Below are 21,092 nucleotides of genomic sequence, written 5' to 3' on the forward strand. Positions count from 1 at the left end.
TACATAACATGTATTCATGTAATAATCGTGTCAATACTCTGGTATTATTATTACATAACACGTGTTGAATCCGAAAGTCCAGTACACATTTCTGAACAGTCTTCCATGCTGAATCTTGGTGTATCTGCGCAACCGTTTTACTGCATTGTCATTGGACGGAACAGGAACACGTAATAACTGCCAGCAGGTTGGTGGTGATTTGACAACTGTACCCGGAATCAGATTGAGCCGTTAAACACTGTCAACGATGTCCTGGCGAGAAGCTAGGAAATAGCGGGGCTTATAGATAAAGTTAGACATTTACACGATAACAAAACTAGGTTTATCTTACAGCGGCAGACTGAACGTTTTTCACATCGACGGCGAGAATGTTTGTCCCAGCGGGAGGATGATGAAGAAGAGACTGTGGCGAGTGGTGTCAGTGTGCTTCATTGTAGCTGCACTGTTTTGGTGAGTTTACGGGCGAGATATTATTTTAGTGTGGCTAGATAGCTGGTCTAGCCAGCTTGCTAACAACGAGAAGTGTCACATACCAAGCAAGATTCAAGAAATAGACGCATTGTTTTGGAAGAGACATTGTCAAACGTGACTTAGACTTATAGTGTAGCTACTACTGCAACAATAATAATAATGGTTATGTACAGGTAGTTGGCTGCACTTGTCTGTCTTTCAGCTTTTAGATGACACTCATTGTTCGCTACTGTGCGCCAAACACTTGTATAGCTAATTCGATTAGCGTAGCTAGCTATATGAGCTGGTGAATTTCAACCCAGCTAGGTGGTGACTGTCTGACTGTACTTATCCAAATGTCACTGGAAGAAAACATGATCTCCCATGACAACTAATGTAGGGTAACATATTTGACTTCTTCTCTTTCCTCTGCTCTGGCACAGGATTAGCCTACATTTGATCCTATCCACGCACCATGTCACTCAAGCTGGTTGACCAGGAGTTCTGTAAACCTGTTAGCTAGTTAGCTACTAGCTACAGTTGTTGGTCAAGAGCGGGATGTGACTATGGTAAAGTGAGTGCATCTGGTGCAATACGTTCAGGACATTATAGTGTTAGGAGATTGAGAGCAGAGAGCTCAAGTGGGTCATTGCTGCTGTTTGACCCCAAACACATGATGTTACTGGATTAAACTGAGAAATGGGTGGGATGTTAACTTGGCCTACTTTTAGTTGACATACTTTACAGTTCAAGATGAATAAAGTAAGAAATGTACCCCATATAACTTCATGTTTATTGTTGTAAAGACCTTGTCTCACACCTGTTATTTATAGAGGACTAGTCGATTTCCAAGGGTTGAACTTTGACACACCGCTAGTCTGGACAGCAACATGAATGAGTCAGAAATGAGCTGGAGGACGGTGTGATGATGTGTACGGTATCTTTCGATCTTTGCACAGTCAGAGAATGTCAATTTCCTGTGGTTGCAGGGCATGCCCACTCCCTGATATGCAGATATGCAGGTTCAGTACGTTAGAGGTGGAGCACCATTGCATGAGTGACAGACACACCTCCTGGATTTAAAATGAGACTTGATGAAGTGGAGCCCAGCTCTGTAAATGACTCCTACTGCTTTCCAGTGGGTCACATGGGGCGTTTGTTCTACATTTGTGTCAGATTGTCGACCACCAGACACATCTTACTGTTGAATTATGGATTTGCTACTAATTAAGAAGACCTGAATTTGACTATATTCCTTTGATATATATTATTCATAAATGCTTTAAAATGGATTTCAATTAAAAGGGAAACTGTTAGCAGTCAAGGCTTGGCCTATTTGTTCCCCTCTAATCACCTAGCTTTGTGTCGTGTGACTCATGCCTGTGAAAGTAGACAATTTATTTTACAAAGCTTAAAATCCATCCAGACTTTTTACAAGGTCAGGTTGGTGATGCATTTTTAAACATCTTAACACAGAGACCTTTGTACCCATTGGAATGTGACACTGTTGTGAGTCAGTAACTATTGAAAGCTATAGTTAGTCGTTAGCGCTCCTTTTTGTAGTTCTACCTGGGGTGGGACAGCTGTGACAATGACAATTTACCAGACTCTGTAACCAGATGGTGTGTGGTTACTACGTTCCCTTGCTGTCACATGGTATTGCTTTTTGACTTTGACCTCTCCCTCACTGGGACTGATAAGATACCGCGTGTGGGCCTCCGCATCTTGGACATCTGGTTTCTCTCATGACGTCAGCCTGGACACAAGGCGGCTTCCTCTGTTTGTGTACAGAATTACTCACCGTTGGTACACAGGATTGTTGTCCTTGCTTGCTATTGAAAACACCTGGTAAAACCTGTGAAAGTTTAGACGGTACAAGGCTTGACAAACGGAGGGGTTATTTGAAATGAAGACTTAAACAAACATGTCTGCTGTTCGACCCACATCGTCCTCTCCCATGTCCCGCAGGCCCTGCAGTGGGTATGCTGTCTGCACAGAGCCGCCCCCAGGGGCCCCCAACACGCCTGCTCAGGAAACCAGCACAAATAAAGACCCAGGGAAGAGCTTACATCATCTCCAGGTACTGCACAACACAACCTGTTACTTCCTGGTCTCACACTGGGCACGGTCCTTGCAATGTAAAGCCTTACAGATAATGTTGTTGATGGTTCCGTTCTCAAAAAGAACTTCAAAAGTACTGTACCGCTACTAATTGTACTGTGTGGGTGTGGCTCAGGTTGAGTTGGCCTTGGTGCCAGACTTCCAGTCCCTGTCTGAGGACAACCTGCTGACAGAGGAAAATCTTGAAGATGAAGAAGACGAGAAGATGGAATTGGCCTTTATAGAGGACCGGAAACAGGTAGAGGAACGGGTAAGTGCCGGTTTAGACAAAACCGTCATTGCGGAACATTCTGGTCTTTGTGTTTAGTATCAGACCAGACAGTTAGGGTTACCTATCAGAGGTAACCCGTGTATTGGTTTGATTCTTGATATTTCTTTCTACATCTCTTTCATGTCAGGCCTGGGAGTTGCAGGAGCCGGTGACTGAGCCCGAGCCTGAGCCTGAGCCAGTTATGGAGCAGCTGATTCCGGAAGCTTCCAACGCCCAGGACCAGGAACCCTCTCCCACCTCTGACCTCCCCCCTCCCCCCTCTGTTCCTGTGTCTGAGGAGCCTTCCACCCCCCATTCAGCACAGGACTCCTCCTCCTCTGATATGTAAGCATGCCAAGATACTCCACCTGTCCCCCTGCCAGCTTGCTCGGATTGTTATTACACTCATCGCTCTTCTCCTGGGAAGCTGCAAAATAACAACCAAAATATGAATTTGGTTGGGTTTTTCCATGAGTTGGTCACTTGGTTTAAGTGTTGCAAAAGACGTCACTCTCTCTCTCTTTCTCTGTGTCCCTCTCCTCCTATCCAGTGTATCCGGTGATGTTGTGGATGATACGCCTTTACTTGAACACAGCGATGCCGGCTCGGCTGACTGTGACCTCTCCAGGTGAGGACAGCTTCTCCTGTTCTTTCTCTCACCTGAATACAGGGTGCCCTAATTATACTCATTATCTATTTGTATTTTATATATGTTCTTCCCTTGTTTTTACAATTTTAACTGTAGCACTGAGATTTGTTTCAAATGTAAAGTGCAATACAAATACAATCTATCTATGCCCTAACTATTCGATCCAGATGTAAATATCTTTTGACAGTTTGTCGTACTTCTTCTGCCCTCCTCATGTACTGCAGTGTTCCAGTGGTCTTGGAGAACACGTCCAATGTCCATGGTGGTGGGACCAAGAGCCACACGGAGCCGCCACTAGTCCAGACCAGCCAGGACTCTTCAGCTCTGGGAACTAACACATCCCATTTGCTGGAAGAACAGGTACTGGATCTCAATCCTGGTCTGTGTGTTCGTGCATATGTGTGGTGTGTCAAAGAATGGCCAATTTATTCTGCTGACTTCATGTGTAATATATGTATATACATATATTACACATGAAGTAATATATGTATATACATATATTACACATGAAGTCAGCAGAATAAATTATATGCTCTGTAGCACTTTGAGATTCCTTTGATATAAAGTGCAATACAAATCAAATGTATTATTATTATTATTATATGTTCATGCAGATGGGTTATGCGAGTGTGTCATCGTGTCCTGACGGGAATTTGTGTTGATAGGGCTTGGGCTCTCACATTCCCGCCGAAACGGATCCCAGCTTGGCCTCCAAGGACCCAGAGGACATCCCAACGTTTGACGAGTGGAAAAGGAAGATGATGGAGGTGGAGAAGGAGAAGAGTAAGAGCCGGTGGCCCTGGCTTGTTCTTTTGAATATTCCCAGGAACGTCCCCCTTTTCATGAGAGCTCTCTCTCTTCCTCATCCTTTCTTTTCCCCCGGCCAACACCTCCACTCATCCTCACAGTCCAGGCCACTCACACCTCCTCCAGTGGGGCCTCCCGTGCTGTGAAGAAGATTCAGAAGAACTTCAACAACTATGCCTCGGTGGAGTGTGGGGCCAAGATCCTAGGGGCTAACCCAGAGGCTAAGGTATAAACACTGTCTGTCTTCCAACACGGAAGCTCCCTGCTGGGTCCGTTGTGGACCTTCCCGTCTGTTGTCTTGGCCAGAGCTGTGTCAGTAGATTCTTACCGGTTGATTCTGTTGTCTCAGAGCACCTGCGCTATATTGATGGAGAACATGGACTTTTACATGCTGAACCCCTGTAGCAACAAGATCTGGTGAGTGTTCCTAAGATGTGTGTGTGTCTTTACATCTGTGTGTATTGGTGTTCTGATCCGTCTCCATTCCACCCACAGGTTTGTCATCGAGCTCTGCGAGCCCATCCAGGTGAAGCGTTTGGACATTGCTAACTTTGAGCTCTTCTCCTCTACGCCCAAAGACTTCCTGGTCTCCATCAGTGACAGGTTTGAAACCCCAATAGATCTCGAATGGTGACACTGCGCTAAAGTAAACAAAACCTGGAAGAAGGGTTCTTCTGCCTAGTGGGCAGCTCAGTGAGCGTGTCTGCTGAACAATGTTCCCTCAGGTACCCCACCAACAAATGGCTGAAGCTGGGAACCTTTCACGGTCGGGACGAACGCACAGTCCAGAGCTTTCCGTTGGACGAGCACCTGTATGCCAAATACGTCAAGGTGTGTACCGGACGGCCTCTGACTCACTCTGGTCCCATTGCAGTCCATCTGTTCTCTACTGCATTCCTACTCTACCAATGAAGACTAGAGTCCTCCTCTATCCAGTCCTGTTCGGGTCTCCTAGTCACTCCCTGTGTGCTGTTGATCATGTTTCCATGCTAGTTTTCTGATTCTAAAATGAGCTCACCCAGGAGAGATATCACAGTGCTTCTTTGCTAAACAAAAACAAATGACAAACGTTTGAAACCCTCCTTCTGCTCGTCATCATGTTTACCAAGACAACGACAGCAGTCTTAAGCAGGGACTTACCCGCAAGCACTCGCCTGGTCTCTGTTCTGAATACTTATTTCTCCCCTTCTATTAATACTGTTCTCTTCTGTTTTTCCTGCTTCAGATGTTCACCAAGTACATAAAGGTTAGCCCCTTTCTGTCTTAGAGGTCTGTGGAGGAGAGGGTGGAGGGCTGAGGCTTTTGTGTTGCTCACTACAGGAGAGGCTTGCTAACATATCCGTCGCAGCTAGCGCAGTAACCATGGAAAACAAAACAAGGATCATCATTTGTCAGAAGTCCATCGCAAGCTTTCTTCAAGTATTGGAGTGTGCAGATCAAAAGCTTTAAAGCGCGCCTTCCATCTAATACCTGTTATCTCGCTAAACGGCAATACAATCATCCTTTGTGAATACTAACCATGTGAATTTCAGCCGTCAAACCAGTTTTGAAATGACAGATTACCAGACCAGATTTCAGCTTTGTTTATGCCGGGTTTGCGTTTGTCCTGATTGCTGCTACGGTGTGGAGTGGGTCCATGTTGCATCCGCAGGAAGTGACCCGTGTCTGTGTGTTTCAGGTGGAGCTGCTGTCCCACTTTGGCTCGGAGCACTTCTGTCCTCTCAGTCTCATAAGGTCAGTCCTGAACGCAGGGACACCTCCAGGGTGAATGTAGCTACCCGCACCCCAGTTCTAAAGATCTGGCGTATATGTCCCCGTGGAGCTCCTGTACATGAGCGTTTGTGTGCAGATCGTTCATAATCATCGATGCCAAAATCTTGCAGACATGCAGCTGTTATGTCATTCTTTAAAGTTGAGGGGGGGGCAGATAAACCCTGCTCTGTGCCTAATGCCCCCCTCCCCCATTAAACAGTTGGTGAGGCTGTTAGGCCCTGATGCAGACTGTAACATGCAGCCACCAGTCCTGTTGAGCTTGGCACTCTCGCTCCAGCGCCATATAAATAAACCATCTGGTGACGGGGGGGCAGCCCCGGAGTTTGCAGAACATTTTGTCTTCAAAACGTACGGCCACTCCCCTCAGCCTATGTATGTTTCTTATAAGAACATTATACAAAAAAAAAAAAGAAAAGTCTGTGGAACACAGTGTACTGCTACATGTCTGCCAACCACTAGGGTCCAAAGGAAGGTCATTGTATAGAACTGTAGATTGGAACACATTGGCTTTTAATGATAAATGGTCCACAGCCGTGCATGCTGAGTTAGACCCCTTTATTTAACAGCGTGTTCAGCATACCTGGTATAGCATTACTTACTAGTTACTGTTCATGTTGAAGCCTGCGCTCCTTACTGTTCTGTGGCTCTGTATGCCCCCTGGTGGCCAAGCATGGTACTGAGAGGAGAACTGACCATCATGTCGGCCCTACTGTGTTCCAGGGTGTTTGGAACCAGCATGGTGGAGGAGTACGAGGAGATAGCCGAACCCTCTGAGAGACCAGACGACCAAGATGACTACTTCGGTGACGACCTCCAACTCTCCTAACTAACTGATTCTTAAGTTGCCAGGGATAGGTTTTTCTTTCACTACACGTTGGATCATTGTTGGACATTGTCTTAATGCGCTCTACAGATTACCCACCTGGCTATGTACCCCAAGAAGCCAAGTCATCCAACAACCTGATTGGATCAGCCACGGGTGAGTCACATAGATGAGTGCGTCCCCCGTGTGGTGTGCCTGAAAGGCCGTGCGCTGAGTGGATGGTTGGGGAGAGACCGGGTTCTCATGGGGTTCTCTCGTGTTCTCAGACGTCATCCTGAACATGGTGAACAACATCGCGGACGTTCTCGGGGCAGGCGCCTCATTGGACGGTAGGGCCCAACATCCTGCTCCCTCATTCGCTACTGAGAAACGCAATGATTTCAAACAGAAGTGAAGACATTTTTGGGGTGTTTTGATGAGACTTTTAGAGGTCTGTTTTCTCTTGTAAGTTTTGGAGGGACTCTCTCTCTTTTTCCACCCAGGCAACTTTACAGGCCAGACTGTCAACGTGACGGACTCATCCAGCTCATCTCAATTGGACCCTGAGGTCCTCCTCACCCCTGTGTAAGTAACAATCCTCTGTCAAACAGTACAGTCATCCTCTCCTTTTGTTCCCTCTCATCCCTTTGTTCCCTCTCATCCCTCTCATCCTTTCTCACTTTCATACCCTCTCTCTCTCTAACTCTCTCCCCTTCTCTCTCTCCCTCTCTCTAGGCCAGACATCGAAGAGCTGGACCAGCGTGTTATCCAGGTGGACCCCGATGCCCCTGTCCCAGAATCCCCTTCTCTAGACCCCCTCATTCCTGAGGACCCCCCCACAGAGCCCCCCCAGCTCGAGCCCCCCCCTAAGGGGGACATGGTGGTCACTTTGATGGAGGACGAGGAGGCTGACCCGCCCCAGCCCACCATCACCCTGCTGGACAGGGAGGAGGAGGAGGAGGAGGAGGAGCGGAGGACTAGGGAGAGGGAGAGGGCGAAGCAGGAGAGTCAGGACTACTGTGGACGCTCATCCTCCTGCTCCTGCTCTCTCCAGGAGTACCTCCACCAACAGTGTTTGGCTCTTTCGGCCCCACGTAGGAACCCCAGCGAGACAGAAAGGACTCCAGAGCCCCCCCCCCACACCTACACTCCTGTCTGGCTGCTGCCCCTCCCCCCCCCTGTCTCTTACACTCCCCAGCAGCCACCCCCCCAGGAGCAGCAGCCTGAAGAGGCTCCGCTTGAGCAGGGCGAGGGGGGAGCAGGCTCCACGGAGGCCCCACAGCCCCCAGCGGAGCAGGGAGAGGCCGGGCCTGAGCCGGCTCAGCTTGAGCCCAGCCTGACCTCCAGCCTGGCTGGGAGCAGCTGCTCAGACACCCCCGCCTCCAAGCCCACCCTGGTTTTGGAGATGCCCCAAACCTCCACCCTTGATGTGCAGGCCCTCCTAGAGAGGAGCCAGGAGGGGCAGGTTGAGGGGAGACCCACCCCCACCATGAGCACCTCCAGCAGCAGGGCCCCAGAGGACCAGACCTGGGGACCCCCCACAGAGGAGAGGCCCGTCCCAGAGGGGGCTGACCTCCAGGAGCCGGTAGCTTCTCCACACCCCCTCGACGTAGCCGATCCCTCCCCACCGCCCCTCCCTGCCGCCCCCCCCCCCGACAGAGCCTCCCGCCCCCCCATCAGAGCCGGAGAGGGGCAACATCCCGCCCGAGGATTCCCTTCCCGACTCTGACCTCACAGCCTCCCCACGCACCCACACCGCCCCCCCAGAAACCAAGGGCGAGGACCCGGTGGACGACATCCTCCTAACTTCATCCAACGGAAGCGGGCAACCACCTCGCCCCTCGTCCCACACGCCCTCCCACTCGGAGTTCTACGCCGAGCAGCACAACGTCACAGAGCAGACCGGCAGCCAGATGCACGGCTCCGGCCAGAAGGAGTCGGTCTTCATGAGGCTGAACAACCGCATCAAGGCCCTGGAGGTGAACATGTCCCTGAGCGGACGCTACCTGGAGCAGCTCAGCCAGAGGTGGGGCACCACACACACTCAACACCACGGACACCCCGCCGAGGAAATCCACTTCCACATATTCGTTTAGCATTCATTTCATCCAAAGCTCCATACTATCTGCGCTGCGCTTGCAATGCCCTTTTTTTTATTTATTTTTTGCCCTACCTTGACCAAATACCTTTTGTGAAATAAGTTCTGCGGGGGGGGGGAAATCAGACAGTGAGCGTGTCTGTGGTGGTTTGTTGAAGGTACCGTAAGCAGATGGAGGAGATGCAGAGAGCTTTCAACATGACCATCATCAAGCTCCAGAACACGTCCAGGATAGCAGAGGAACAGGTGAGCAAGAACAACGACGGGATACCAAGCAGTCCCTTTTACTCCAGTGTGCTACAGCGGTTATAGAGGAGGTCTCTATGTACAGTACAGGTCCTGCACTGTATGAATAGGAGAAGCCAGTGTTTTGACTTGTTTCTGAGTGGCTCAGCAGGGTTGTCTCCTGTGGCCCTGTAGGACCAGCGTCAGACAGAGTCCATCCAGATCCTGCAAGGACAGCTGGAGAACATCACCCAGCTGGTCCTCAACCTGTCTGTCAGTGTCCTCCAGCTGCAGAGCGAGGTCAGCACCTTCGAATAGAAATGAGCTCGAATACCAGATGGTGTTATCACGTGCTTTTGTTATCGCTCTCGTCGAACGTTGTCTCTGGTCCCTCCGGACGATGTTTTGACCACCTCTCTCAACCCCTCTGTCTGCAGTCGGTGATTCTGTTCTGTGCGTGTGCTTCAGGTGTCCGACAGGCAGAGCTATCTCCTGCTGTGTCTGGTCCTGTGTCTGCTGCTGGGCCTGCTGCTGTGCTCTCACCACTGCCAGATATCCAGCCTGCCCCCCTCCCCCACCACCGACCAGGAGCCTCCCAGCTACAGCAGCCCAGACAGGTATCTCTCTCTCCCCCCCCCCCCCCCCCCCCCCCCCGGTAGCGTCACTCTATTTCTGGAGGAAGTTAGCCTCAACAACGCTGTCTTCTCCCTCTCCCAGGTCTTTCTCCTCGCGGGACGACACAAGCTGTAAGAGACGGGCTTCGTACCCTCTCCTGCTCTCTGATTCGTGCCAGTTGGCCTCCACCGAAAGCAAGTTACACTCAGCTGTGTCTGGGCTTCACGGTCTGTGTATTGTTTCCAGCCACTAAGATGATGACCTAGCATTTGCTGCTTTGTTGCTCTCAGGTCCAGAATCCCTGCACATGATGGAGCCACAGACTTTTGTACCTGCTAATAAAAAGGTATGGAGCAACTGTGTAGAAGTGGTTGTGACTTGGAAGGATTTCTGGGCAATCAAGCCTGCCACCCAGTGTACTTTCAAAGTTTTAAATAATCAACCTTTTTTTTTTTTATGACTGAATCATGTCCCCACTCTCTTTCCCACTCCCAATCCTTCCACCTCCAGAAGAAACGAGGTAAAGTCAAGCCCAGCGAGAAGGCGGAGACTCCAAAGCCGTCGACTGTCGTAGTTTCTCCACCCGTGGCTAACGGCGCCCTTATATGCAACGGAGCCCCGAGGGGTGCAGACCTCAGTCGGCCTCTCCTCATGGACTCCCCGTCCGAGGGCAGCTCCGAAGGCTCCTCCCACTCGGACGAGCCGTCCTTCTGCGGCATCGCCACCTGCACGCGCCTCTGCGACGACCTGCCCCCGCCCAAGAGCAGGGCGGAGAGGCGGGCGTTCAAGCACCGGCGCTCCGAGACCGGCTGTGTGGTGGTGGACCTGCTGCAGGCCCCTCGGAAGGACACCAGAGACACCACCCCCATCCTGCAGGACCTCATGAGGGGCAACAAGGAGCTGCGCTCAGGGACGTTTGGGGTCACAGCACTGTGAGGCCCTGTTGGACTCAATAAGGGCTCCCATGTCCTCCCTAAAACAGACTTTTGTCATCCCCCAGCCCCTTTGAGGGGGACAGGTACGCCTGTATGCAAACAGGACGATTAAAGCTTGGACCTTAATACGACAATCCCCTTAGTGTGTAATGTTGATTTCAAGCTTTTATATTTGTTTTGCTTTGAACAAAGAAAATATTTTCCACCCTTCCATGACATGTCCTTTTCTTTTGTCTTTAAGATCAGATTTAGCAGCATTATTCAGAGTTGAAGCTAAATTGTATGATTAGATTAACCATATGGTTGACTTGAGTCAGCCTTTGCTAAGTAATGGATACATTTTGGTGGGTAGTCAAGTTGGTATGATACAGTAAGATCAGAGTACAAATTATACAAAGACAATCGGGGGTCAACTTCTTCTCAGGGCGTGAATGACCGGCCCCACCTGTTGTTTTTACCTGTTTTGGGGGGTCTTAATTAGGGGGGTCAGACCCCCCAAACCCCCGCGTAATTCGCACCCTGAGTAAGATGCATCTGAAGTTTTGTGAACCTATTAGTTGACAGTCTTTTTCTTGTAGCCAAAGCATAGTGTTCATAAAATGTCATGGTAAAATGACAATACTAGAACATGTATGCATGAAATCGCGTAAAAGGTTCTGTAGTTGGTTATAGAAAATGCACTACTACCACCAGAGTGCGCACTATCGTTACTAAATGTGGGGCGTGACGGAAAGGTTTTTGCGCTGTGCCTGTAAAAGTTTCAAAGAGCGACGCGCTCGTACACTTACAGCAAACAGAATTCCAACATTCCCCTTTCACTTGAACAGCGGATGGGCACACCCAAACAGATTCAGGAGAAAAGTTTAGATTGGGATGCGAAGAGTCTTTCGTTCCAAGCGTTTTGAACGGGAGGTCGGGACAATGTTATAACCTTAACCCTATGGGCACAGAGAACGCAACAGGTTGCAGCCATGGCAATAAAAGGTAAGATAATTATCACAGCATAATAAAGGCATTACTTCTTTTTTTAAAGAAACTGTTAGTAAAAGAATGATCTATTCATATTTGTCTTTTAGATTGTTATTTGTAATTTGAGTTATTCACAGTACCAAAAAAAAGGTTAGACGTCCGTGAACTTTTATCAAGGATAACGGGGTCACGTTGCCAACATTTGTGGACTCTCCTGGTCCCAGGTTTTTCAATAACAGTGTTATCTGGGGCACTAGCCACAGAGAGCTATATGAAAAGTAAGGCGGTTATCACTAAGGAAACTCTCCAGGGAGGATGTAGCAGCTCACATTGTTGTTGAGTGAGATCATCTATGTGCTCTAGAATAAACCTTGCTCTTCCCTCACTGTATACACACCGTCAGGAGACATTCCCAAGAAACCGTGTTTAGATAATCTTAGCTGGCCGAACTGGCTCTTTGCTAATGTAGTGTTATTCAGTGGCGCATGGAGGTATCACCATGCACTTTAACCCCAAAGGGCATCTTACGGCTGTTGGTTCAATATGAATAGATAATTTATCAGCATGTCTACTGAATGTTTGCTTTGGTTTAAACAAGAGTATGCTATCCTGTTATCCTCCCTCCCATATATTAAGATATCTTGGGCAACCTTTGGACTATTGAAATCCAAACATGGTACTCAAGAATCTGACTGTCTTGATTTAGCCGTCTGTCACCCACGGTTGCACAATGTTGTCTCTCATTGCTGCTTAGTATCTCCACTTTAAATCTCCCCAAAGTGAAACAAAACAGCTTTATGGTAATGTAGTAGCCTTAATACATCTTCTGCAGTGTTTGATTCAGAGGAAACTGTAAGAACGTTCTTTGACTGAACCGCCCACTGATGAACATCAATTTTCAGGCTCTTCCATGATCCAAATGACCCAGTGGTCCAACTGCAATAAACTAAAATCCCACGCACACAACTGTCAGAAGAATCTAGGAAAATGCTCAGAGCACAAAAATCCTTGCCCTGGACAATCCTACTAAGTAAACACATTGTGCTGTTTCTTTAAATAACTTCAGTAAATAAATTGAATTTGGATAACCAACATTACATGAATACAAGAGCATTTAGCTACATGGCTAAAAGTCCTTACTGATGTGCCCAAAGAAGCAAATCATCGGACAAATAATAAGCCCTTTAACACAACATGTCATGATGGAAACAGCCATGTTCTTAGGACATTGTGACTACCACTGACTCACAAGCCCCTCTCACTTCTTCCAACTCATTCAATCCTCCACACATTATGTTATACTGCACTCTATTGGTCACAAGTATTCGTAAAAAAAAACGTCCGACCGTTTGATGCAGAGACATTGAAATGTCGAGCTGCTAGTCCCAGCTGCTTGTGACCACACCAGGCACTATGTTCAGCTGATGGGCCTGGTGGTGAATTAGCTGTGTAGTTGGGGAGTTAGCACATTCCTGCCTCGCTGCAGAGGAGCTTTCCAGCCCTATTGTGGAGGGTGAGGAAGTGTGATGTCAGAGCCACACACTGACAGCCCTCTTCCTGACTCAAAACATTTATGGTTTAATGCCAGTTTGAGAATACTTTTGTCTATCAAACTGTCTGTGAAATATCTTGGTATTCACGCTCTATGTGTCACCATGATACCATAGTGTGTTTGTATTGTATACTTATAAACTGTAACTCAAGCTTTCCAGTTTAAGTTCCAGGCAAATCATAATCTTGCAGTTCATCCATTTTTCTTATTTCTGCTCTGATACTGTACTTCACAGACGTGTGGAAGTGCATTTATACAATGTATTTACTGAATGCATCATCAATCCCTTGTTGAGATGTAAACTGGACTCCTGATCCCAAGCCCTTTGCATCACCATGCCAACACCTGCCTTAGGTCAAACAACCAGGACTCTAGCAACGTTGCTAGGTGCCAGGGCCTCGATAAACCTCTGTGGGACTGATAGTAGATCCCTCCAGGGAGAGGGAGAGAAAGTGAAGACAGAGAAAAAGATAGAAGGAAACTGACATAGTAGAACGTTGTTCTGTGATTTAATATTACTTGACTTAATCCCCCAGTCTGATTTATTTGTGTCTTGTGATGTGTTTTTCAGGATTTTTCTACCAATGGAGTCTCTTGTTATTGTGCATTTGGCCTATAAGAGACCAACTTGTGGAGGGATGTGCATGCCCTGGAGCAACCGTTCTGGCCCAGTTTCCACCAGAGTTGCCCACTGAGTCTTGCTGTCTGAACTACTCTGGCTCCTCTTTCAACCATGTGCTATGGCCCACACTCAGCAATGGGACCAATCTACAGATGCTGGATCTGTCCCACTGTAACATCAGCCGTATTGAGGTGGGCACTACCTGTGCTGCATCACCTCTGATGGTGGTCTACCTGAGACATAACAGATTAACCACGCTGCCAGGAGACTTCCTGGCCACTCAGACCAGTCTCAGGGTGCTGGATCTGGGCATGAACCTTTTAGGGGAGTTGCCTGAAGGCTTCTTCAAGGGCTCTGAGGAGCTCCAGGATCTGGATCTACAGGGGAACTGCCTGCGTTCTCTCCCCACCTCTGCACTACAGCGGTCCAGCCTGCTGAAGCTGAATCTGGCTGACAACCCGTGGGACTGCTCCTGTTCCCTGGTGGAGATCCTGAATGCTGGAGGGCAGGGGAACAGCAGCAGCCTCGAGGGTAATGTGACCTGTGCCTCTCCCAAGAGCCTGGTAGGTGAGAGTGTGTGGTCAGTCAGGGGGAGTGACGTGTGCCGTCCCCCAGGCCTAACCGCCCTCTTCATCCTCCTCCCCCTCCTCATCCTCCTGGCCCTGGTGCTCTGTTGGTGCTGCGGGAGGACAAAGAAGAGAAAGGAGAGCCTCACATTTGGCTCCTCCAAGAACAAGGCCTCTCACACAGACTGCAATGGGCACAGGCAGCATCGATCCAAACACCCAGGCAGACAGGTGGCCAAGGTGGAGGAGGGTGGCGGAAGGGAAGAAATCCTGAAAAACCAGCTACTGCTACGCCCCTCCTCCACCCTCCTTGGCAGCACCAGAGATATATACGAGGAAGTGGAGATCAAGTTAGGCTCTGTGGACTCTCTGCCTCGAGCCCCCTCCCACTACTCATCTTCCACAGAGGGGGGCACAGGGCGGCAGGGGGCCCAGGGGGCCGGAGAAGGACTGGAGGTGGGGGGCAAGAAAGAACTGGATGCTGTGAGTGTGACGGAGGTGATGAAGGATTCTGCAGATAGGGAGAAAGCTTACTTGACCCAGTCCACAGAATACTACAGCCTAGTGCCCGGCATCGACCTGGAAGACTCAGACCATGGAGAATATGAGAGTGTAGACCTCTCGTGACACCTAAACCAGGTGACCAGAGAGAAGTGGTGTATCTGTGCACATTGTGTGTGTGTGTGTGTGTGTGGGGGGGGGGGGGGGGGACACTACAGTATCACAACAATCATGTATGAGGAAGTGATGTAATCCTGAGTATTTCCTGTGGGAACTGTGGAACCTTCTGTAAAGGAACATTAGCTCCACTCAATCTTCTGACGTGACTGACTTTTGAAAAGGGATTTGACAAGGGGTTTTCCAAAACAATACTATATATTCCCCATAATTGTACATACATTTTACAAATTAGATTTGTATTCAACATTACAGATAAACTGTTAGTGTTATATTAACAAACCTATGGTCCAAAGTGAATGTATGTGGTTTGTTGAGATCATAATCAACCATGTCTGACTCTGTTAAGCCACTAAAACTTATTTAAATATTTTTTTTAATGATCAATCATAGTCTTGTAAGACATTATGCGGTGCAGCAATGTAAATAATGTGGGACATCTTGACACCTTTTGCTTGTGAGCACTGTAGATCACTATTTTGAGCTACATTTCCCTCCCACATACAGTATATTATGCCTAGATAAGCAGCACTGAAACTTTCCATTTCATTCCAGTTGGACCTGTTACAGATGCTTTTTCCAAACCTAATTACCCTTACCTCCCTTTCCATTTAAAAACTAAAGAGAACAATTAAACATTGAGTTAAACCAGAAAACTAAGCCTGTATATGTCTAGGCTGTGGCTCATGTGCAATGTTTATGATGCTTGAGATAAAGCTACTTTTAAAATGAGTAGATACAAATTCCTAAAACATCATTATGCCGAGTCATGTCATGTTATCTAAGCAGGTTTCCTGATTTCTGTCTTCAGATAGCATCTCCTCACTGAGCCATGTCGACTGTGAAGATGGACATAAAGGTCCTTCAGCCATCACCATGGTGCATTCAGCTTGGTGAAGGCCTCCACTTTTAGGCCACTACTTTTACTCAAAACTCTCTGGTTACAAAGAAGTTTTATATTACACATTGTAAATATAATAGTCTGTAACACATACTTTGAATGCATTCTTTTAGCCATTGAAAGCTGATTTTACCCCATGCACATTGAGAGAGAGGGTGGGGAACTTCCTGGAGTTTATAAATGAACTGAAGTGTATTGTCCAGATCAAGTTTCAGTGTAAACTCATGTTTTCCATTGAAGGTGTCAACTTTACTTTAGCAATTTACAAATGTTTATGATCAGTTAACAAAAATAACAAAACCTTCAATGACAAAACCACTGATTGAAGTGCAGCCTATGAAAAATCAGAAGTACCTCTATAATAGACTTTAATATTAAACTATTCCAGATATTTACGTGCATCAGCTACTAAGATAGATCATAGAAAGGAAAAATGTTTACTACAAAGTTCTTTCACTGTAATAACAATGGCAACCATAAGAAATGTCACAATGTCACTTAATCTTTCAGCAGGTCACCACTCCTCACAAAAAGCACTGATTTAATACATGTATGTGCATAGAAATAATATATACAACATATATATTTGTTATCTGGTCAATTTTCTAGTGCTCTGTCTACTGTTATTCCACGAAAAATAAATGTGTTTACATTTATTTCCCTCATTTTATTACTAACCAACTTTTAACCTTTTTACATTGCCTGAAGCCTTTCTTTGGCCTCAACCTACTCTGTCCCCACAGTGACCCATGCCTTCTTTAGCTACCTGAAAGCCCACTTCAATATCTGTGGTACCGAGCTCTGATTTCACTCGGTGTGGGAGGTTGTAATTAAAGCATTGGGTTACGCAGGCAATCACCCTGGAATTGCCCTCTCTGTCCGGTTCTCAGAGGTCTTAGCCCCAGCAGCAGCTCCTCTCACCCTCGGCAGGAAATGACAGAGCAGAAAACACGGTCTCCATGTATGCAAATCTTTGCCTGTATTAGAGTAGTGGAGGTAAAATCAACGTCATTTTAGGAAAATATCAATTGATCTAATTTAGTTTGATAGGTCTTTCTGGGTGGTATTTAATTGTTTATCTATTGTGTCTATTTCTGATGAGTGTGAACTGAACAAAACAAGATACATTTTCATTGCCAGACAAGAATTTCTATAATTTATCATATATTTGGGGAACATATCTGTGAAAACATTTAAAGACCAGCATTTCCTTCACAAAAGAGCATTGTTTAACAGACAGGAAGTTAGCTTGGGACACCTTAAACCAACAAACCTTAGGTCCTGGTCTGGTGGCTGTGGTATGCTCAAGAGCAGGGCTTTATAAACACCAATAAACTGGAATGACCTTCAAGAGGTCAGGGAGCTCTATCTCACATTCTTGTATAGCCTGCTGCTTCAAATCAATTTCAAATTCTCCTGGGATATAAATAGTTCTAATATTATGGGTTGGGATTTTTCCTCATCTATTGGCATTGGCTTGGTCCTACTACAAGGTCCACAAGAAACTACATGAGCATCACCCAGTGTTAGTAATAGGGATTGCACATCATAAAAATGTCACAAAAAACAGCTTCAGGTGAACTGGCTATTGAGTCCATCTCTGCAGAACATAACCACAGGTGTTGAAAAGAATACTGGATCCTGGGAGATTTAGACATTTCCAAAGTTTCAGAATAGCACAGTTTACTTATGGAAATTCACAACAGTGGGGCCCCACAAAACCTTTCCTCTTTTCTCCACGCTGGCAATGCCCCTGCATACATCTATGCTTTTCAAAAGAATGCAGTTAAGTACTCCGTTTTCTGCATTTCTAAATCAAATGGGACTTTGCACACCAGTTGAGTCATTGTGACTGTAGGGCAGGACATAGTCCACTGAGAGAACAGAGGAGTTGATGTGGAAGACCATGTTGTTCCTCTAGGATAGACAAGCCCATAAATATGCTGCCAGGAAAGAGTAAACAAGAGAGGAGGATAAAAGTCCCTGGAAGAAGAGGCTGATTTACTGTCCCTCTTGGCTGATACACATTCTCATGTGAAAAACAAATACATGAGCTAATGTAATGTAAATGTAATGTAGCTAAGCAGGTCGAAGGGTTGAGCATCACAATGTACAGTAACAGTAATGTACAGTATTTTTGTCTCCTGCCATCCCCACAGAGAGAAATATACAGAGGGCCACTGGTCTAGTTGTCCCAGACTTATGCATAGAACTACTGACAAATTATCTAAATAGTCAATCAATCTCTCTAAACTGTCTATCTTCTATCACACATAGCTGGTGAGTGATTAGGATTGATTTAAAGAATGTACTTCCCTATTTTTTTGTTGCATGTGAAGCGCACACGCATGCTGAAAGCACAGGTATTCATAACCAATGAACTCTGGTCTTTCACACAATCCTGGGCTGCAGGTTAAAGTAGGATTCCACCAATAAATCCTAAGCATGATGGATTTTGACAGTCCAATATGAAGGGTTAAAATACGACGAGAGAAGTATTTTTTCACTCACAACTGTGGAACTGGACACAAGCTGGTGAAGCCTCTTAAAAGGTAAGGATGAGGTTTTACCATGGTTTGTTTCATGTGAAAAAATACATTTAGAAAACGCGAGAACAGTCACTGTATATTTATTTCTCTGACAGGCAGTGTCTGGTTTTGTCGTGCCATACTTCAAACCAACCATGACGGTTTCCTACACCCTTGAAGTTGCCAATGCTAAGTTTGCTGGCTTCACCAAGCTGCTCTTTAGGTGGAAGGGGAGCATTTACAAGTTGTTGTTTAAGGAATTCCTTGTCTTTTGTGTGATGTACTCCTTCTTCAGTATATTTTACAGGTATATTGATTAAACTGTAAATTAACTTTAAATGAGCTGTCAAACAGTGTACCCAGTTTATTTGTGATTTATCTATGGAGTCCTGATGTTCTCAAGTTATAATATTGTTACAGGTTTTTGCTGTCACCAAAGCAACAGGAGTTGTTTGAACTCATAGCCATTTACTGTGATCAGTATGCCAACCTTATACCTATGTCTTTCGTCTTAGGTAAGTCTTGCACCTTTACATTTTCACATTGTGTGTTTTTATTCAGCCTCTGTCAGCCATACTTTCTACAGGATTCTACGTCACTTTGGCCTTCAATCGTTGGTGGGGTCAGTACACAAGCTTCCCGCTGCCTGACAACTTGATGATGGTGGTCTCTGGGAATGTCCACGGGGCAGATGAAAGGGGACGTTTGCTGCGACGAACGCTCATGAGATACGCCAACCTTTCCTCAGTTCTGATATTGCGTTCCATAAGCACTCGAGTGCATAGGCGTTTCCCGTCATTGGAACATGTTGTGGATGCCGGTAAAGAAATCTCAAATAATAAGTGAAATTGCAACACCACAAAGACAAGGACCAGTGCCATGGCTTGAGGGTGTTACTCTGTCTGGATTTTGATGGCATCTCGTTCTCTCCTTTTTTATCAGGGTTTATGACATCTCAAGAGCACCTAAAGATAGAGGGTTTGTACTCAGACTTCAACAAGTATTGGATGCCGCTCACATGGTTCACAAATCTAGCCTCCATAGCAAGAGAGGAGGGCCGTGTGAGGGATGACATTGCTTTGAGGCTACTCATGGATGTGAGTCGTTTTATTTCAAAGCATACTAAATATTTATATTGCCAAGCCAATGCTAAAGAAGTAAAGAAAGGCCAACCCAAAGGAGAACCCCAACTTAGTCACCATGGCCAGTTCCACCACCCTGAGTTTATGACTCCACTCCACCAATGTGATTCCAGTGTGTAAATCATGTATCCTTGTGTGTATAGGAGCTCAACAACTACAGGGCCAAGTGCAGCCTGCTGTTCCACTATGACTGGATAAGCATCCCTCTGGTCTACACTCAGGTAAGGTTAGTAATGTATCAGTGAAATTCATGAATTTGAATGTTTAATAACTTGTGTTGGGCATCTATCCATGCAGGTAGTCACTCTTGCCGTTTACTCTTACTTTGGCTTCTGCCTGATCGGGCGTCAATTTCTAAATCCAGAGAAGGAATACAAAGGCCATAAACTGGATTTGTACATTCCAGTTTTCACTCTGCTCCAGTTCTTCTTTTATGCTGGCTGGCTCAAGGTGAGATAAAGACTTGTCATTGTTAAGTATGGCACTGTAAAAACATGGTTCCATGTTGTGATGTTCTTTTTTTCTGTAGGTGGGAGAGCTTATTATAAACCCATTTGGAGAAGACGATGATGACTTTGAGACCAACCAACTTATAGACCGAAATATTCAGGTATAGCCTACATTATAATTCAGCTGGTGTCTATTCCAATCATTACTTCAGGGTTGGGTTCCAGAGTATGAACAACCTAATTTCTTTCAACTGGTCATAGGTGTCCATGCTGGCTGTGGATGACATGCACCAGAACCTGCCTCCTACTGAGAAGGACAAGTTCTGGAAAGAGAGATACTTTTCCAAGACGCTCAAACCGGTTTTCAAGGGCTCCACATATGACATGAGGTAAGATGGAGGACACAGTTGTGATCCGTAAACCCAGAGACCACTACAGTGTTTTAGAGGCATGCCCACAACATTATTGTGTTTGTAATTGGTTGTTTGTCATCTACAGGATGAGTGATGAGGACCAATCAGTGGACTCCCTTGTTTTAGGCCAACATTTTAGAGGGTCAGTTGGTGATGTATGTGGGACCAATACCAAAGGGAGCCAGAGTGTGCATTTAGTCCCACTCCACAGGGGAAGCCTGTCCTCAGATGAGCACACCATTGGGGATGAGTGTAATAGAAAGGAAGTCAGCAAACTTGTTGAGGGAGACAAACCCACCAATCAGAATAATTTACAAGGGGTGGGGAGAGTTAAAGTGGTAGTGGATCCACCCTGCTACTGAAACAAGTTTGCTAATTGTATCCTCTTTTTTTGACCACTTGAAGCATTTGAATGTTCTTTATTCTGTATTAAAACTGGTTTATTTACCGTTGGACTGTTTTTTATCCTCCTTGTAATGTAGAATCACTGAAAGTAAATGTAAAAAAAATCCCCAGGAATGTGTTATATATATATATATATCATTAT

General features: G+C 46.4%; 3 protein-coding genes across 5 annotated transcripts; all 3 read left to right on the forward strand.

The window, feature by feature from the left end:
- The first annotated feature begins 248 nt into the window (after positions 1 to 248).
- On the forward strand, positions 249 to 10,936 carry LOC136959294 (SUN domain-containing ossification factor-like). The gene is given in 25 exon segments (XM_067253590.1): positions 249 to 450; positions 2,419 to 2,530; positions 2,687 to 2,821; positions 2,970 to 3,166; positions 3,372 to 3,449; positions 3,695 to 3,830; positions 4,136 to 4,253; positions 4,379 to 4,503; positions 4,627 to 4,694; positions 4,773 to 4,880; positions 5,003 to 5,108; positions 5,503 to 5,523; positions 5,956 to 6,011; positions 6,771 to 6,853; positions 6,964 to 7,029; positions 7,140 to 7,202; positions 7,356 to 7,437; positions 7,588 to 8,497; positions 8,499 to 8,878; positions 9,109 to 9,196; positions 9,371 to 9,475; positions 9,644 to 9,792; positions 9,893 to 9,984; positions 10,081 to 10,136; positions 10,301 to 10,936. Coding segments are annotated over 25 exon segments (3,822 nt in total). The 5' UTR covers positions 249 to 388; the 3' UTR covers positions 10,727 to 10,936.
- Positions 10,937 to 11,549: 613 nt separating this feature from the next.
- Positions 11,550 to 16,639, forward strand: si:ch211-106k21.5 (leucine-rich repeat-containing protein 24). Of its 3 annotated transcripts, none has more exons than XM_067253511.1 (3): positions 11,550 to 11,709; positions 13,818 to 14,917; positions 15,924 to 16,639. In XM_067253511.1, exons 1-3 carry the CDS (start codon positions 11,697 to 11,699, stop codon positions 15,939 to 15,941), a joined length of 1,131 nt encoding a protein of 376 aa, XP_067109612.1. In that variant the 5' UTR covers positions 11,550 to 11,696; the 3' UTR covers positions 15,942 to 16,639. The 3 variants fall into 3 exon arrangements, with proteins under 3 accessions (XP_067109612.1, XP_067109611.1, XP_067109610.1); XM_067253510.1 differs by having other exon boundaries at positions 13,818 to 15,073; positions 15,924 to 15,942; XM_067253509.1 differs by lacking the exon at positions 15,924 to 16,639 and having other exon boundaries at positions 13,818 to 15,097.
- A 2,057-nt stretch (positions 16,640 to 18,696) lies between these two features.
- Positions 18,697 to 20,945, forward strand: LOC136959357 (bestrophin-4-like). Its single transcript, XM_067253669.1, has 9 exons — positions 18,697 to 18,848; positions 18,962 to 19,056; positions 19,128 to 19,361; positions 19,484 to 19,638; positions 19,827 to 19,904; positions 19,981 to 20,133; positions 20,213 to 20,293; positions 20,394 to 20,521; positions 20,631 to 20,945. The coding sequence occupies exons 1-9, from the start codon at positions 18,697 to 18,699 to the stop codon at positions 20,905 to 20,907; spliced, it is 1,353 nt and encodes a 450-aa protein (XP_067109770.1). The 3' UTR covers positions 20,908 to 20,945.
- Positions 20,946 to 21,092: the final 147 nt, after the last annotated feature.

This window comes from Osmerus mordax, chromosome 16 (genome assembly GCF_038355195.1).
Source record: "Osmerus mordax isolate fOsmMor3 chromosome 16, fOsmMor3.pri, whole genome shotgun sequence".
NCBI lineage: Eukaryota > Metazoa > Chordata > Actinopteri > Osmeriformes > Osmeridae > Osmerus > Osmerus mordax.

Excerpts from the sequence above, each read along its gene's own strand:
- LOC136959357 (XM_067253669.1), top strand. The coding sequence starts at position 18,697 with ATGACGGTTTCCTACACCCTTGAAGTTGCCAATGCTAAGTTTGCTGGC. Across the intron at positions 19,057-19,127 it reads ACCTATGTCTTTCGTCTTAG|GATTCTACGTCACTTTGGCC; the intron begins GTAAGTCTTGCA and ends TACTTTCTACAG. Across the intron at positions 20,294-20,393 it reads TTATAGACCGAAATATTCAG|GTGTCCATGCTGGCTGTGGA; the intron begins GTATAGCCTACA and ends AACTGGTCATAG.